The sequence below is a fragment of the Nyctibius grandis genome, chromosome 7, assembly GCF_013368605.1.
Source record: "Nyctibius grandis isolate bNycGra1 chromosome 7, bNycGra1.pri, whole genome shotgun sequence".
Taxonomy (NCBI): domain Eukaryota; kingdom Metazoa; phylum Chordata; class Aves; order Nyctibiiformes; family Nyctibiidae; genus Nyctibius; species Nyctibius grandis.
This window is the reverse complement of record NC_090664.1, coordinates 39,122,599-39,141,912: the sequence shown is the minus strand read 5'-3', so window position 1 is coordinate 39,141,912 and position 19,314 is coordinate 39,122,599. Positions and strand designations below refer to the sequence as shown.

Here is a 19,314-nt window from a genome sequence, read left to right as displayed (position 1 = left end):
CTGTTGTGGATATAATCTCCATTTAAGAAGGTGAGAGGCTCACACTACAGGTGAGCATTATCCACACGGAATAGACTGAGGATGTATCTTGGGTCATTAGATCAGTGTATGAATTTCCATTTGGAATAGATGCAACACCCACTCAAGTCAAGGGAACAGCTCACTTTCTCCTCACTGGGCACTGCCCATAACCAATGAGTTCCCAACCTATTTTCCTATCCCCAACCTACTCCCAAATCTTGGAAAACTTGATACATTTGAGAAAACACACATTCAGATGCCGTGATAATGCCTCTAACTGCCTACATGGACATGATTTTGCTAATGTAAATAGGTCCACTGATTCCTGTGAAGAATTAAAGAATTAGAAAATTAAGTAACATCAAGCTTGCTGACTTTGCAATTTTTGCGATGATACTTTACTATCTTGAATCCAGATAGAATACTTAGAAATATGTAACACGACACTAACTATAAACCCCAGGAGAAACATTCTGCCAGATCATAAGTCTGTCATGTACCACAATTTCCTGCAGCTCCTAGTACAGCCGAACAAAAAACATCCCTTTCCTTCTTCCCCCAGACCAAACTCTAACTGAATGCTATAAATCTTGCACTTAAAATAAACAATTTAAGATAAATATTATTGAGGCTGTTTATTAGTTTTCATGTCCAGTACAAAGCTCTAAATTTCAGAGCATATGTTTTTCTTTAGTGGTAACTCCATTAGGTGCCCAGAATTCAGACGCTGCCAGATTTATGAAGACAGCTATTAGAAATGGCATTTCTGCTACAACAATACTGATGAAAAAAGCTGGTCAAATGAATGTCTGACTAACTGGTACACTTGAGGTCTTATTTCTATGTGTTACTTCTAACTCATATTTATATTTAACACGATTAGCTTATCCTAAATACATGAAAAGCGAAAATATTTGATTATACTTTAAATGGGAGAAAAATAGGCAGAGGCTGAAGTGAAATGTTTGTTCTGTGGTTAGTTGTAGCACAGCAGAATTTATTTCCCTGCCCAATAGATGGCACTGCCGCTTCTTTGCCTGGGTGTCATTTTTCAATTTGTGCATAATGTACATTATTGAAGTGCCTGTGCCTACATTTCCCCATGCTTGGACACATCAAAAATAGACAGATTTCATAGATTCTTTAAAATGGCATTCTGCTGTCCAAATAACTGTATACAGTTTTCAATAAAACAAGTTAGTGTTCTGGATTAAAAAATGTGAAGTGGATGCAAATACCCAGCTGAATATAATTCTCTTCTTCCCAGAAGCAGACCACAGAAACAAATTCTGACACATATGTCAAGGATGGCCTCGGAGCTATACAGATAGTAATAGAACAAAATAATTTCTTTATCATATGTTAGAATACATAAATAGGATTTTGAACTACAGTACACTTTGTAATTTTATTTTTATTTAGCCTAATTATTAACAAGTTTACAAAGAATTTATCATCAACGTACAGCAGCATTAAAATTCTGTCATTACTTTGTGATTAAATTCTGATAAAAGCATCATCTGGGGCTGTCAATCTGTAAACTAATGAGGCATTTGACCACCGTACTTTTTTCTATGTGCTACTGAAGCATGACACAACATCAGGTCTGCAGCAAAAACTTAAATGCTGAAATATTTTAGAAATTATTTATAGTAATTTTTATGTGTTCTGGTAGAGATCATATTGAAAATCCATGTTTTCCAGTGAACCTGAAAACTCAAACTGTTTGTATGGGACTCATGTTCTCTTCTGCTCTAGATCCTTGGTTAAAATACTACAGGGGCCAGAGTCATTCATTAATTTATTTATTTTTGCCAAATCGTGGTTGCTTGGGGACTTGTGCGAAATGACAAGCTGGTCTCAGTCCTGTTCGTCGTGAACAGGTGTTCTAATTGCAAAGCCTCCACCATATTTGACACCTTTATTAGCTGTCTCAGTTGAGAAACAAAAGATTGATTGGGTAGGGGTATAGAACTGGCCTTTCATTGCTGTGGGGAAGCACCTAAAGGTCAAGGTTAATATACATTAGTGGGGGGTAGTATTGCCCATTGCCTATGCTGTTCTTGTGTTATTAATCAATGGAAGACTTTATTCTTACGAGCTAGCTATTGTGGGAGCCTTAATTACACAATTTGTTTTAACTTGCATTTTTTTCCATATTATATGAAAAGCAGACACCACTTCTTGACCAAATATTCCTACCAAGAACAGCAAACCTCCGGCAACAATAGCCGTGTCTTGTACTCTGTTTATATTCTGTAATATATACCTTACAAAATGAAAGGGCAAGTACCCATCCTTCAATCAATATAATACATGCAAAAAACCTCATGAAATGAAATATGGCAGAACACATGTATATGAGTTCAACAAGATTTAATTTTTGGCCAGCAGGTAAAATGTGAAAACATTTATAGTAAATAGTCTTCCCCTTTACTGTAGCCATTTTGTTCTTGCCACATAAGGTCTACCTGCTACTACTAGTTTTATGATTTAATATTCTTGGAAGGTTTATAACAAGAATCTAATATATAACCAATAAAAGGGCACTAGTCTCATTAGTCTCATTTGGGACCAGAATATTGTCAACATAATTACACAGCAAAGTCACATTATTATAAAAGTATATCAGCATCTTCATTATATATATACTTATTTTCAGTGGTTTACAAGACATACACACAAAATATTCCAGAATGAAATATGATGATGGTAACTCAATCTGGAATGCAATTTCTCCAAACTATTTTTTTTCCTACTACATGAATGTAAAATAAAGATAGGCCAGATAGTCAGTGAGCTGGAACTATACCCATTTGTCTCAGCTGAGAGTTCAACTCTATATATTCATTTATAGATCCTAGACACACTTGGACCCTTCTATGACATTAATGGTTTTGATTTAGAAGTGAAGCTTTTTAGTAATTACATAGTCACATGGCATTCATCCAATATACATATTTAATGTAAATGATTGCTTCCTGATTTTCACAGAAGACCTGTGATTAGATTATCTGGTGCTTCCATATCGTACTTGGAGCTGGATTGCAAAGAGAGAGAAGTACACATTGACAGCAGCGGCAGCAGCGACAGCAGCGGCGGCAGCGACTGAGGTGAGTGTGGGGCGAAGGCGAGATCGGGCTGTACCGGGCGGTTTTCATACTCTGGCCCCCCCCCACCCCGAGCAGCAGCCCCGAGCTGCTTCCCCCGCCCCCGGACCCGAAAGTTCCCAGCAATGAATCAGGAGAGGAGGGGGTGTAGCACCACCCCCTGTTGATCTGGTGATAAAAAGCCTCCTGGAGGTCAGGGACTAGTCCCTGCCCAGAGGGGAGAGGGAGACTTAGCTGTGACTGGGTGTGTCCCAGGGCAGGAGAGGCCACAGCAGTTTGCAGCTCGTTGGGGAGGGCGCTGACTCCCTCCCAGTGCACAAGGCGAGGAAGGCGCCAAGGAGCTGTGAACCAGGGGGGTCACCAACAGGTATTTCCCAGCTCAGTGAAAGAACAATGGTCTCCACCAGGCGGAAGAAGACCAAAATGGATGTGGGAACCCAGACAGAGCTCCCACGGAAGGAGGCAATTGTGCAGGTCGCAGGCTGCAGGGAATGCTACAGCGTCTCTGTGGTGGCAGGGGGCTGTGTGCGCTGTGAGCAGGTAGATGATCTGCTTGGCCGAGCGGCACAGCTGCAAAGCCAGGTTGAAAGGCTTCAAGATGAAGTAGAAAGGCTTAGGAGCATTCGGGAGGCTGAAATGGAGATAGACTGGTGGAGCCAGGCTCTGCCTTCCCTGCAACAAAAATGGGAGCACCTGCCGGAGAGCTCCCAGGATCGAGGGACCCCTGTACTCTGCCCCTCTCAGGTGGAAAACAATAACCTAGAGGAGAGGAGTGAGTGGAGGCAAGTCTATGGCCGTGGCAAAAGGCGAGTGCCCTCCTTGCCTACCTTGCCTCCACAGGTGCCTCTGAGCAATAGATATGAAGCCCTAGTGGAATACAGCCGGTCCAATGGGGATGTGGTGGAGAGGCAATCTATATCAGAGGTCCCACCACAGTCAGAAAAACCTGACAGGCGTATAGCTACCTCCTCCACAAGGAAGAAGAGAAGAGTTTTAGTGGTTGGAGACTCCTTCCTAAAGGGAACTGAGGGCCCAATATGGAGAACTGACCCCCATCACAGGGAGGTCTGCAGCCTGCCTGGAGCCCGAATCAGGGATATCACCAGGAAACTCCCCAACCTGGTGAAGGCCACAGACTACTACCCCCTGCTGATCTTCCAGACAGGTGGGGAAGAAGCTGCATCCCGTAGTCCGAGGGGGATGAAGAAAGACTACAAGGCCCTAGGACAGTTGGTGAAAGAGTCTGGGGCACAAGTGGTTTTCTCCTCCCTCCTTCCATTTTCAGGTGATGACGTGGGATGGAATAGTAGGATTCTCTCTATAAATGCCTGGCTACGAGACTGGTGCTACAGGCAGGGCTTTGGGTTCTTTGATAATGGCTGGTTTTATAAGACACCAGGCGTGACGGTAATACATGGGAAAGGTTTAGGTCGTAGGGGCAAAAGGGTTCTGGGACAGGAATTAGCAGGGCTCATTCGGAGAGCTTTAAACTAGATTCGAAGGGGGATGGGGTAATAGCTGGGCTTGCACCACTGGGGCAACGCTCTAGTGTTGAGGCAGACCAGGAGGCCTCCCATCCCCCTAGGGTGAAATCGGTGTGCTCAGCTCGCTCCCTGAAATGCCTGTACACCAATGCACGCAGCATGGGGAATAAACAGGAGGATTTAGAAATCCGTGTTCGGTCGGGGGGCTATGATCTAGTGGCAATTACAGAGACATGGTGGGACACCTCGCATGACTGGAATGTGGTCATGGATGGCTATGTCCTGTTCAGGAAAGACGGGACACTAAGGAGAGGTGGTGGAGTTGCTCTTTATGTGAGTGACCAGCTAGAATGTATTGAGTTCTGTCCAGGGGCGGATCAGGAGCAAGTTGAGAGTTTGTGGGTGCAAATTAAGGGGCAGGCTGGCAGGGGTGATACTGTTGTGGGTGTCTATTACAGGCCACTGGATCAGGATGAGGAGGGTGATGAGGCCTTCTACAGGCAGCTGAGAGCAGTCTCTCAATTACAGGGCCTGGTTGTCATGGGGGATTTCAACTACCCTGATATTTGCTGGGAGGCCAACTCAGCCAGCCATCCCCAGTCCAGGAGGTTCCTCCAGTGCATTGATGATAACTTTCTGATGCAAATGGTGGATGAGCCAACTAGGAGAGGAGCGCTGCTGCATCTGATCCTCACTAACAAGGAGGGTCAGGTTGAAGAGGTGAAGGTTGATGGCAGCCTTGGTTGTAGTGACCATGAGATGGTAGAGTTCGGGATCTCATGTGGCAGGAACAGAATAGCTAGCAGAATCACAACCCTGGACTTCAGTAGCGCCAACTTTGGCCTTTTCAAGCAATTGCTAGGGGAAATCCCATGGGACAGGGTACTAGAAGGTAAGGGGGCTCAAGATAGTTGGTTAGCATTCAAGGACTGCTTCTTCCGAGCTCAAGATCAGAGCATCCCAGCAGGTAGGAAGTCAAGGAAGGGTACCAGGAGACCTGCATGGTTAAACAGGGAACTGCTGGGCAAACTCAAGTGGAAGAAGAGGGTGTACAGATCATGGAAGGAGGGGCTGGCCACTTGGGAGGAATGTAAGTCTGTTGTCAGAGGATGTAGGGAGGCAACTAGGAAAGCTAAGGCCTCCTTGGAATTAAACCTTGCAAGAGAGGTCAAGGACAACAGAAAGGGCTTCTTCAAATACATTGCAGGTAAAACCAACACTAGAGGCAGTGTAGGCCCACTGATGAATGAGGTGGGGGTCCTGGAGACAGAGGATAAAAAGAAGGCGGAGTTACTGAATGCCTTCTTTGCCTCTGTCTATACTGCTGGAGGCTGTCCTGAGGAGCCCCGGACCCCTGAGGCCCCAGAAGAAGTCAGGATAGAGGAGGAATCTGTCTTGGTTGATGAGGGCTGGGTCAGGGACCAATTAAGCAATCTGGACGTCCATAAATCCATGGGCCCTGATGGGATGCACCCGCAGGTGCTGAGGGAGCTGGCGGAAGTCATTGCTAGGCCACTCTCCATCATCTTTGCTAAGTCGTGGGCAACGGGAGAGGTGCCTGAGGACTGGAGGAAAGCAAATGTCACTCCAGTCTTCAAAAAGGGCAAGAAGGAGGACCCGGGTAACTATAGACCTGTCAGCCTCACCTCCATCCCCAGAAAGGTGATGGAACAACTTGTCCTTGGTGCTGTCTCTAGGCACATCAAGGATAGGGGGATCATTAGGGGCACTCAGCATGGCTTCACCAAGGGGAAGTCATGCTTAACCAACTTGATAGCCTTTTATGAGGATGTTACCCGGTGGATAGATGATGGTAAAGCTGTGGATGTGGTCTATCTTGATTTCAGTAAAGCGTTTGACACGGTCTCCCACAGCATCCTCGCAGCTAAACTGAGGAAGTGTGGTCTGGATGATCGGGTAGTGAGGTGGATTGTGAACTGGCTGAAGGAAAGAAGCCAGAGTGGTGGTCAATGGGACAGAGTCCAGTTGGAGGCCTGTGTCTAGCGGAGTCCCTCAGGGGTCGGTACTGGGACCAGTTCTATTCAATATATTCATTAATGACTTGGATGAGGGATTAGAGTGCACTGTCAGCAAGTTCGCTGATGACACAAACTGGGAGGAGTGGCTGACACACCGGAAGGCTGCGCAGCCATTCAGAGAGACCTGGACAGGCTGGAGAGTTGGGCGGGGAGAAATTTAATGAAATATAACAAGGGCAAGTGTAGAGTCCTGCATCTGGGCAAGAACAACCCCATGTACCAGTACAAGTTGGGGACAGACCTGTTGGAGAGCTGCAGAGGGGAAAGGGACCTGGGGGTCCTAGTGGACAGCAGGATGACCATGAGCCAGCAGTGTGCCCTTGTGGCCAAGAAGGCCAATGGCATCCTGGGGTGTATTAGAAGGGGTGTGGTTAGCAGGTCAAGAGAGGTTCTCCTCCCCCTCTACTCTGCCCTGGTGAGGCCGCATCTGGAGTATTGTGTCCAGTTCTGGGCCCCTCAGTTCAAGAAGGACAGGGAACTGCTAGAGAGAGTCCAGCGCAGAGCCACGAAGATGATTAAGGGAGTGGAACATCTCCCTTATGACGAGAGGCTGAGGGAGCTGGGTCTCTTTAGCTTGGAGAAGAGGAGACTGAGGGGTGACCTCATTAATGTTTATAAATATGTAAAGGGCAAGTGTCATGAGGATGGAGCCAGGCTCTTCTCGGTGACATCCCTTGACAGGACAAGGGGCAATGGGTGCAAGCTGGAACACAGGAGGTTCCACATAAATATGAGGAAAAACTTCTTTACGGTGAGGGTGACTGAACACTGGAACAGGCTGCCCAGAGGGGTTGTGGAGTCTCCTTCTCTGGAGACATTCAAAACCCGCCTGGACGCGTTCCTGTGTGATATGGTCTAGGCAATCCTGCTCCGGCAGGGGGATTGGACTAGATGATCTTTCGAGGTCCCTTCCAATCCCTAACATTCTGTGATTCTGTAAGCCACCTTTACAATTTCCTCACTCTGCCCAGCAAGAAACAAATACGGACTCCATTATAATGCAGAGGAACAGAGATAGCTATTTTTCTGCCTGGGATCTCAGAGAATTGTTCCAGCAGTTCAGCTAAACAATGTCCTGACTATCTCCTTGGCAAAAGAAACTGAATGAGTTGGCATAAGCTGCTATACTAACTCAACACTCTCCAGAGGAGATTCCCTTTTCACAATGTGAAACCTCGAAGGGCTGCGCTACGAAAAACAGCTGTAGCAGAGCTGAAAGTTTGACCCCTAGGCTCCATTACTGTCCTCTTTTTATGTGTGTGTGACTCCCACTGACATCAACTGAAGTGGCATGCACATGAGGAGAGAAGAATATCACACAAAAAAATCTACTACGTGAATCTGAGAACAGAGTACTATTCTCTTGTGTCAAATTATGGCTCCATCTGGTAACATGAAGTGAATACTGGTGACTATTAGAGCTGAATCAATAAATTAAAACAAATAATTTATTTGGTGAGTTATTTTACTTTTTCTTTTCAAAGAATGCCTGTGAATGGATTACAACTTCCTTAAGTATATTCCAGGAAACTTTTATGGAATTTTATTTTATGGTTTGTTAGTTACGTGATTGCTCATATACGTCAGACTGCTCTGTTTCTTTTCCCTGAACAGAACTTTTAATAGAGTTGGGATAACAGAACTCTGCAACTGACAGTAGAATTTAGTTGATACAACTATTTTGGAACTTATAGTTAGCTAACCATCCTTTGCTAGTTATTTTGGATACTGAAGTTACACTACTTTTCTTTTAGAGAATGCCCTATGAGCATTCTCTATTACTTCAGAAACAATAAAAAAAATAAAGACAATGGCAATATTCAAAATATCTGAGTGCTATCTCCTTCAAAGACTGGGTTTAAATCAGTCAAAAAAGTTGCATGAACCATCAAATTTTAAAGGATACCTTACTGATTTTGAATTTTCAAAAAATAGTCCACATCGAATGTCTTAGATTACAAGGCATATTTTCCTCATATGTTTTCTTCAAAACATAATTTATATCTCTGCTTTCTTTACATCTGCTTCATTTCCTTGATAAAGCAAACATTAGTAGAGATAGCATAACTCTTGTAACACTGATGAGAACCAACCTGTTCCAGATGACTCATAAGCACCAAGAAGTGCCTTAGAGTCAAATTCAAACAGACCGGCCTTGTAGGGTAAGGACAAGATGAAGCATTCTTTAAAAATCAGAATATTATCACTTGTGCTCAGATTACTGTTTTAAATAATTTAATTATTGCAGACTCACCTTGCATTACTAGGACTGGCTGCTGTCAAATTAGCTAATGCTGTCACTGCAGCTTCTTTTACCTCTTCATTGTCACTGCTTAGCAACTGTACTAGCTGTGGAATCCCTTTGAAAGAAATAATGGTATACATGAACATTTAAATAAACCATGGCAGTCCGCAAAATTATAATATGCTCCTTATAAAAGGAAAAGCACAGATTCTCAGTTCATCCCTTCCCACCTTACTTACCCTGGAGTCCAAATGCACGTTTGCTAGCTAAATTCTCACACATGGCAGAAATTGCTTGGGAAGCAGCAACTTTAACTCCATCATTATCAGTTTCTAAAAGGTTTATGAGACACTTCTCAACCTCTTCCTCATTTAAGATTTTTCTGTTTTCAGCTTTAAACAAAAAAGAACAATAACATTAATCTGCATTCACTTTTCAAATCAGTGAAAGGACATGAATTTGATTTCATAGAATCATTTTGGTTGGAAAGGACCTTTGAGATCATCAAGTCCAACCATTAACCTAACACTACCAAGTCCACCACTAAACCATGTCCATAAGCACCACATCTACACGTCTTTTAAATACCTCCAGGGATGGTGACTCAACCACTTCCCTGGGCAGCTTCTTCCAATGCTGGATAACACTTTCGGTCACGAAATTTTTCCTGATATCCAATTTAAACCTCCCCTGGCACAACTTGAGGCCGTTTCTTCTCGTCCTGTCATTTGTTACTTGGGAGAAGAGACCAACATTCACCTCACTACAGCCTCCTTTCAGGTAGTTGTAGAGAATTATAAGGTCTCCCCTCAGCCTCCTTTTCTCCAGGCTAAACAACCCCAGTTCCCTCAGCTGCTCCTCCTAAGACTTGTGCTCTAGACCCTTCACCAGCTTTGCTGCCCTTCTTTGGACTCTCTCTAGCACCTCAATGTCTTTCTTGCAGCAAGGGGTCCAAAACTGAACACAGTATTTGAGGTGCGGTCTCTCCAGTGCTGAGTACAGGGGGGGCAATCACTTCCCTAGTCCTGCTGGCCAGATAGATGTTTCCAACACAACACTTGCTTTTGATACCATGGAAATGGAAATATTTTGGTAACAGAGGCATCAGCAATTAAGAAATGTGCACCTGATCCAAAACCCATTAGACTTCAGTGAACTCTGAATCAAGCTCAAAAGATGACTATTAAATACAGCTTTAAGCATACATAGCCCAACAGAACGCAAAGTTTGCTCTCTATAAGACTTAAAACCACAGAATGCATACACCCTTGATAAAAACAGCTTTTCCAGTTCAACAGATCATACTTACTATGGATCATGCTTAACTTTGGTTTATGCTAACAAAGTCCAAATGCATAAAATTGAAGAACATACCAGTAAATGTACAATTGAACTTGGTGGAGTACCAGTTAACATACTACACTAGCCAAAAAAAAAAGGAAGGGGTGTTAAAAATTGAATTTTAAATTCTGCACAGCTTGCAGTTCTTCATTAATGCACACTTTGCAGAGAACTTCAATTTTGTATTTTAGCCTGGTAACACAGGTTCAGTGCTGACCTATATTGCAGTGATCGGCGGCAGCAGCTAAAGGAGGACATAGTTGTTCCCTTCCTCTACACAACACAGAGCGTCTGCAAAGTATCTACAGACATCTGACAATTATACTAATAAACTCACTCATCCCAAAAGGCACTGGACAGCATAGAAGCTCTACAGTTATGAGGGTCAATAAACATTTAACCATATGCATAATTTAAAGCTGATTAATTACATGCTTGAAGTTATATCTACATGGTAAAATTTTTGAATGTATCAAAGAAATTCAGGAACTGAGAAGACAACAGGACTTTGAAACATTTGGAAATCTTACCAGTGCTTACTAATGCTTTGAGGGATCATTCCCTTATTTGGACTGTTGTCTTACGAATAAAATGTTTAACAAGGAAAGAAAAATACCGTAAGTGTTCTTTTGCATAAAACTGAATCTGTAGTGAATAAAGTAAACAAATAGAAGTCCACAAAGCCAATAAAAAGAAAGTTTGACTGAAAATCTAGTTACAGCAGAAATGACTCAATGCACACACGAGATGGCTAGCCGTTTCCTCCTCTCTAGCTCAATTTGAAATATTTTTAGAATCACCAAACATACACAATTGAAATAACAAAGCAAAAGACGCAACAAATAAAACAGAGGATTTTAAGTGTCAACAGAACCTTGGCCACAACCTTGATGCATATTAGCCAGCTCTCAAGAGAAGGCCTTAATTGGGATTACAGACCGTTTTGACAAGTTATCAAGTATGCTGTTGGCCTGTTTATTGCCAAAGTAGTCCATAATCCCTAATGATCTCTAGAAGATCTTCACGCCTCACTAACTACAGCAAGTTACTTATTACTATACAGATTTTCTTAAAAATTATTCTTGCTTTTAAAGGCAGTTATGATGATGGGTAAGCATTTCATTTTACAGATAATTTATGCCTATATGAAATAACAATATGTAGAATTCATTTGAATGAGTGAAAACAATGATTTAAAATATTTTGAATAGAATAAAGAACTTTTCAATAATGCGGATAAACAGATTTTGGATTTGAATTTATGGTAAAGAGTATGCACCTATATTTAGCTAGCTAGGCACACAGATGAAAATGATTAATATTTTAAGATCGAGGTGCCAATTCTCTTTAAGGGATGAATATTTTCTGTTGATCCTCTCTGTTTGTATGAGCTGTTTCCTTTACTATAGAAAAAAAAGAATGTACAATTGAAAATAATCCTTTGCACTTAAGCACTTCTGATGTCAGTGCCAACACCATACTTACAGTGATGAACTTCTTGACCCCTAATTAATTTGAATACATTGATTTAACACAAAGCAAAATACTCAGGCCACCCAACTAAAAGAGTCTGGAGTACTAATACTTCGGGGTCCAGTTTTTCATGCATTGACCCCATCATGAGCCAACCTTTGTTCTCAATGTATTTTCCTACTTTCCCTTCTTACCCCAAAATCATGATGAGAGTTCTGCTGATTACCTATTCAGCTCACTGTCATCAGCTTCTGGAATTACTTATACCAATTTCAAATGAAAAAAACTTAAGGCTAAATAGTATCATAACCTCTCACTGATCCTGAGTTGAGATAACCCAGATAAATAAAAACCTGTACTATGAAAAAGCATATGTTAATCAGGCCACAGAGCATGTTTAGTATGCTCCCTTTTGAAAGGATTTGCATTTAAATACACGTAAAGAACAAGGAGAGCTTCAAACCAGAAGTCTGGCAGAGTGAGGCCAAACTTGAGTGAGCATGATCATCACTTTCTCCATATGCACCCCACAGCATTTTGTTGTTGCTAGTGTGTCTGGCATTGTCAGGGGAAAGTCAGGCCCTCCTTAATAAACAGTCCAGGTAATCCACTCACAGATATTCAATAATTTATACCATTAAATTATATTTTGCATTCTGAAATGACTGCACTATTTGCTGGGCAAGGAAGGAATCACAGTAAAATTCAACACTGTAATTCTGAGCATACAAAACAAAACCATTGATAAATTAATAAATTCAAAATCATGTTACAGAACAAATTTTCGGGGGCAAAGGGATAATGATTATGTATAGAAATACAATCAATTGTAATTTACTTAAAATTGATCAGCTTCCTAAAGATGCTATTTAAAATTGAATATAGTGTTTGTACCATGTAACTTATTCTGATATTGAGAATAGCTCTTAAGGGATACATCTGTCTTACAACAACAACAACAAAAAGTTACAGGAGTCCCTTTCCAAAGGGTTGAAAGGGACATAAAACAAAACTGCTACGATCACATCTATCAGGTAAAAAACAAAACTAAATTCCGTCTGTCAACAATAATAATTTCAGAGCCAGACACTGCTGTATACTCAGCTGCCAGGATTAAAAAAATAGACAGATACATGTTCTATCATAGCAGAAGTAAGTTTTTCATGGTATTTTTTTTTTCTTAAGTATGTGGGAAATGTTGGTATATTGCAACCACGATTATCGGGCCTGAAGAATGTGAGCTACTGTATGGCTATTGCAAATTTAATTAAAAAGTCATAAAAGAACATAGACATGTGTTGCATTATATTGGATTTACATCAAGGCAAGTATTAGTATAGTATACGTTAGTGTCGCAGTCTGGATAGGCTGTTTAGTACATTTACAAGTAGAATCGTAGAATCATTGTAGTTGGAAAGGACCTTTAAGATCATCAAGTCCAACCGTTAACCTAACACTACCAAGTCCACCACTAAACCATGTCCATAAGCACCACATCTACACGTCTTTTAAATACCTCCAGGGATGGTGACTCAACCACTTCCCTGGGCAGCCTGTTCCAATGCTTGATAACCCTTTCCGTGAAGAAATTTTTCCTGATATCCAATCTAAATCTCCCCTGGCACAACCTGAGGCTGTTTCCTCTTGTCCTATCATTTATTACTTGGGAGAAGAGACTGACACCTGCCTCGCTACAACCTCCTTTCAGGTAGTTGTAGAGAGCAAGAAGGTCTCCCCTGAGCCTCCTTTTCTCCAGGCTAAACAACCCTAGTTCCCTCAGCCACTACTCATGACTTGTGCTCCAGACCCTTCACCAGCTTCATTGCCCTTCTTTGGACTCTCTCCAGCACTTCAATGTCTTTCTTGTAGTGAGGGGCCCAAAACTGAACACAGTACTCGAGGTGTGGCCTCACCAGTGCTGAGTACAAGGGGATGATCACTTCCCTAGTCCTGCTGGCCACACTATTTCTGATACAAGCCAGGATACTGTTGACCTTCTTGGACACCTGGGCACACTGCTGGCTCATATTCAGCTGGCCATCGACCAACACCCCCAGGTCCTTTTCTACCAGGCAGCTTTCCAGCCACTCTTCCCCAAGCTTGTAGCGTTGCATGGGGTTGTGGTGACCCAAGTGGAGGCCCCGATACTTGGCCTTGTTAAACCTCATACAGTTGGCCTCAGCCCATTGATCCAGCCTGTCCAGATCCCTCTGCAGAGCCTTCCTGCCCTCAAGCAGATCAACACTCCCACACAAGTTGGTGTTGTCTGCGAACTTACTGAAGGTGCACTCAATCCCCTCGTCCAGATCATTAATAAAGTTACTAAAGAGAACTGGCCTCAATACTGAGCCCTGGGGAACACCACTTGTGACCGGTCACCAACTGGATTTAACTCCATTCACCACAACTCTTCGGGCTCGGCCATCCAGCCAGTTTTTTACCCAGTGAAGCGTACGCCCGTCCAAGCCATGATCAGCCACTTTCTCCAGGAGAATGCTGTGGAAGATGGTGTCAAAGGCTTTACTAAAGTCAAGTAGACAACATCCACAGCCTTTCCCTCAGCCAGTAAGCAGGTCACCTTGTCATAGAAGGAGATCAGGTTAGTCAAGCAGGACCTGCCTTTCATAAACCGATGCTGACTGGGCCTGATCGCCTGGTTGTCCTGTACATGCCCCATGATAGCACTCAAGATGATCTGCTCCACAACCTTACCCAGCACCAAGGTCAGACTGACAGGCCTATAGTTCCCCGGATCCTCCTTCCGGCCCTTCTTGTACATGGGCGTCACATTTGCTAATTTCCAGTCCTATGGGACCTCCCCAGTTAGCCATGACTGCTGATAAATGATGAAGTGGCTTGGTGAGCACTTCCGCCAGCTCCCTCAGTACCCTTGGGTGGATCCCATCTGGCCCCATAGACTTGTGTGTGTCTAAGTGGTGTAGCAGGTCGCTAACCATTTCCCCTTGGATTATGGGTCTTCATTCTGCTCCCCATCCCTGTCTTCCAGCTCAGGGGGCTGGGTACCCAGAGAACAACTCGCCTTACTACTAAAGACTGAGGTAAAGAAGGCATTAAGCACCTCAGCCTTTTCCTCAGCCTTTGTCATTATGTTTCCCCCTGCATCCAATAAAGGATGGAGATTCTCCTTGGCCCTCCTCTTGTGGCTAACATATTTATAGAAACATTTTTTATTGTCTTTTACAGCAGTGGACAGATTAAGTTCTAGTTGGGCTTTGGCCCTTCTAATTTTCTCCCTGCATCTTTGTAGTCCTCCTGAGTGACCTGCCCCTTCTTCCAAAGGTCATACACTCTCGTTTTTTTCCCAAGTTCCTGCCAAAGCTCTATTCAGCCAGGCCGGTCTTCTTCCCCGCCGGCTCATCTTTCAACACATGGGGACAGTCTGCTCCCGCACCTTTAAGATTTCTTTCTTGAAGATTGTCCAGCCTTCCTGGACTCCTTTGCCCTTCAGAACTGCCTCCCAAGGGACTCTGGTCAACCAGGCTCCTAAACAGGTCAAAGTCTGCCCTCCGGAAGTCCAAGGTAGCAGTTCTGCTGACCCCCCTCCTTACTTCTCCAAGAATCGAAAACTCTGTCATTTCATGATTGCTAAACAAGAATCCAAACAAACAAGAACTGCAAATATTTCTGTTTTCTTTTTGCACTTGGACTATTTCTTATAATGGCCCCAATGTCACTTTTCTTTCCACTGGAAGGCTGACTTTAGATCAGTAGCTCTATGCATCTGAAATAAATTCAATAGTTCTGGAGGCCATGTTGAACAGCAAGTTTACTGGACTGTGTTTTCCACTGCACCAGTACAACATGTTGCCCTTTGTCTAATTGGTTGGCACCAAAATTCTACAGCTTGGAAGCAAATATCTTAAATCTTCTTTTGATCTATTTTCCCAGCTTGCTGCATCCATACCAGCTGTCATAGGCTGAAGAAGAGAGCAAACCTTTATAATGAAACCACATTGACTCCATTTGTAAAGAGGTATGACAAGAAGATGCATCTTCACTGATGGTAACATCCCATGATATAAGATCATAGCCAGTACTGTAATATATTATGTGTAGTTCTTGCCATCATGCTTTAAAAACGTGTTCAGTCATGCTTCTACTAACAGCTGCTAAAATATTAGGCCACAAAAACTGAAGAAGGTCTGAAAGAGGAAAAGAAGGCTATGCTTATTTGAAAATAAATATGAAAAAGGAGTAAGATGCAGTAGAAAGCAGTAGGAGCAAATATAAATCTGCTTAGCATACTACTTACAAGCCTGTCACAGGACTATAAAAATTATACTGGCAGTCCTAAGTAGCATAATAACAATACAGGAAAATACACAAAGAAAATACTGGCATAAGAAGTCCCTTCCTATCTTTGATACGTAAACATTAATGAAAATAATTTTCACTGACTTGCAAAGCTTCCAACAGATAATGATAAAAGCATACAGAAGCCCACAGAATACTAGGAAACGTAGATTCCACTCTTTTCATGTATCATTTGCGATCCAAATAATTACAAATATTCAGGATGTCAAACTAAGGAAGGTGAGAAAATAATTGGAAAGATAGGACGGGGATAGAAGAAAGGAGATCTGAAATACTGTAGAAAGGAGAGATTATTTTAGCCATGTATTAAATTCGATAACATATTTGTAAAATACACATAAATTAAAGCCATGATTCAACTATGAGATGATAGAAATATGAATGAAATATTTAAGCTCTACTGTCATAGTTACTGTCACCAAAATCCCTTGACAGAATTAAAATCTTCTATAGACAGAAGTACGTTATTTCTTACATTGCATTTTGTTACATAGCACTACTAGACATATGTTGCAACTCAGGAGCCAATGTACGGAAGGAATTTCAAATCTAGATTTACTCAAAGAGCATCCTTGTGGGCAAAAGTGACGAGCATGTTCTGCCTAATTCAGAATTCCTTGGTGAATTAAAGAAAAGTGTATAACAAAAAACTATAGGATGAATAATTATAAAAAGATGACAATGAAACTCTTTTAACTCCACTGGGAATATTAATCTGCAAGCCATTTGAAAGGCTTTTTATCATGTCCCTGTTAAAGGAATTTGTATTTGAAATTGCCTGACATTTAGATGAGCAGTTGTATGCAAAAGGAAGTAAGCTTGAAATTAAGACTTAACTGATAGTGATGAGAAATAGTGCCAGCAAAGGTGGCTTAAGATGGCAGTTATCTGGCATCACTGAACAAAAGATAAAGATCATATTTTCAGAGCTCCATTTTCCTTTTTGAGGACAGCATTTTGCAATAATATATTACATTTAAAAATAAATTGAGGCAAAATCTTAACATTTTCATATATATATATAGCACCTAGCATCCAATTGCTGCTCTGATTGGCAAGATTCATCACTGTAATTCATTCTTGCCAGTGTTTTCCTTGGCACAAGTATTACCCTCAACCAGATAAGATGGCCTCATTCTGGATGAAAATTTACTTCATAAACAAATTAATGTCCATGGACTTTTAAAAAGTCACATACAGTCATAAGCTGCTTTGGTAATTGCCTTTGCTGCATTCTTCTGAATATCAGGAACGGTAGAGACTCCTACAAATGAAAGTAGCTTTTTAAGGCCTCCTGTCTGCTGAATCAGTTGCAGAGTATGCACATCTTCAAGACAATTTCCCAACACGGCAAGAGCTTCCACATGTAGATCGCTGAATTCCTAATAAGGAAAAAACCCCAAACAAATAACCTTCAAATCAGGATTAAAATACCTTTGGCTTTGAACTTTGTAGGATAGTTATCATAACTTTCTTTTGCACAGTTTATTCATACTGCAAACTACATCTTTTCATACTCATATTTTTTGTATAATTTCTTTGATGTGCCTTAGGATGCAACACAATTTATCAAAACCAGTAAAAACACCGAAAGTTTCTCATTAACATGAAAGTGGGTTAGGCAGGTATTCAGAAAAGACCTGTCTTCTTAAAATTTCAAAAACTGCACAAATTTCTCTATGCATTATATTTTCCATGGTGACATCTGAACTCAAGAAGCACTAAAATGAGTCTCATAATAACATAAACATTGAAATTTCCAAGGTAGGAAATTATATTTAAGGCCATTGATATCGAAGTAAATTCAGAAAAAAAAAGATCAATGTCCAAACTAGGAACCAGCACCAGAGTTCAGCATATAATAAAAAATTTTGAGAAAAAATCATATAAAAAGCTATATGGTGATTTTTTCTGATATTTACAACAGTTTGAGAAATGGACAGTAAATGCAAAACAGTATTACTAATAGCAATAAAGCAATAAAATGAACATAAACATTTTGGTGAATCCCTTTGCTTCCTTTCTTAGTAAGCTAGGTATCCTAGCTTATCCTATTTCTATCATAGTTAGCTCCAAGTAAGGAGCTCTGTCGTCTTTTATCACTCTTCCATAACATGAATAATATTTCTCATTAGTCATACAAACATTAGCAGCAAGAACAAAAAACTTTTAAGGCACGTAAACTGTACATTGGTTTCCAGTATCTGCAGAAGACCATCTAATCCTTTATTTTCTCCCAGCATTATCCTGGTTTCTCTGCTTTTGCTAATTACTTCTAAGGTTTTAAGGGCTAACAACTGAATAACTGGGTATTCAGATTCCAGTAGTTCCAGCAAGGGTGGAATTACATTCAGCGCACGAACTGCAGCACGACTTTGAAAATCCTGCAGTAAAATATACAACAAAGAATGTTAGTGATAGAGAATATAATAGTACATCAATTCCTGACTTTACAGAAAGAACACCAAAAATCTGATTTCAAACATACAAAAATAAGTCAATATTCAGAGCTTCCAGTTCTGAAGATTTTTTTCTTTTCAGCTAAGCATCAAACTGAATATAATCAAGCACTACCAACCTTAAATTCCAATTTTTTTGCATGGCTGAAGTACACACTACAGAATCTAGTCCTGTCTAAGGAAGCCTGTTTACTCTTGTTTTTCCCATGTTTGTTTCAAAATACATGTTTCTTTGAGAAAGTTTTTTAAATTTAGTTTCATCATTTTTATTTACCTCAGTGGGGGGAAAATAGTTTTCGCACTCTACTGTGGTTGCCTTGTTATATCTTCTGTTTTAGTAATTATAAAATGACAATTTAAAATTTCAATTTTAAACAGTGTATATGCAGCTTAATAAAAAGACAGTAGCAGATTATATTGAAAAAGAAAAAAAAATACTATTTGCTTTTAAATAGCTTATTGCACATGTGCAGCATGCAATTATCCTTATCAATATAAGCAAGCACCAGGTGCAGTTATCCAGATATACCCTGCAACAAAGACAGTGAGACAGTAAAAAAGGAGAAAGAGTAAAATGTGATTCTGAATAGACATGCTCTGATGCCCCAAAAGAGATAGAGTTATAAACTGAATTCATTATTGAATTGATTCGCTTAAGCCATGGAAGAGAACTGCCATACAAATGCACCATTCTTTTGCTAAGCAGCATACGGATGACATTAGCGCCGAGTGTGTACGTAGCCAATAACAAATCTATTCCTCCCAGTACGGAAAGGAGCTGTTGACAGCATTCACCTGTCATTAAAA

The 19,314-nt window shown here is 41.3% G+C and overlaps 1 protein-coding gene across 1 annotated transcript in view; it reads right to left on the bottom strand.

The window, feature by feature from the left end:
* ARMC3 (armadillo repeat containing 3) overlaps positions 1–19,314 on the bottom strand; it is a 62,818-nt gene that overhangs the window by 29,167 nt on the left and 14,337 nt on the right. The window contains 4 exon segments of the mRNA XM_068405179.1: positions 8,909–9,014; positions 9,139–9,291; positions 17,247–17,430; positions 18,238–18,432. Coding sequence (XP_068261280.1) covers positions 8,909–9,014; positions 9,139–9,291; positions 17,247–17,430; positions 18,238–18,432 — 638 coding nt within the window.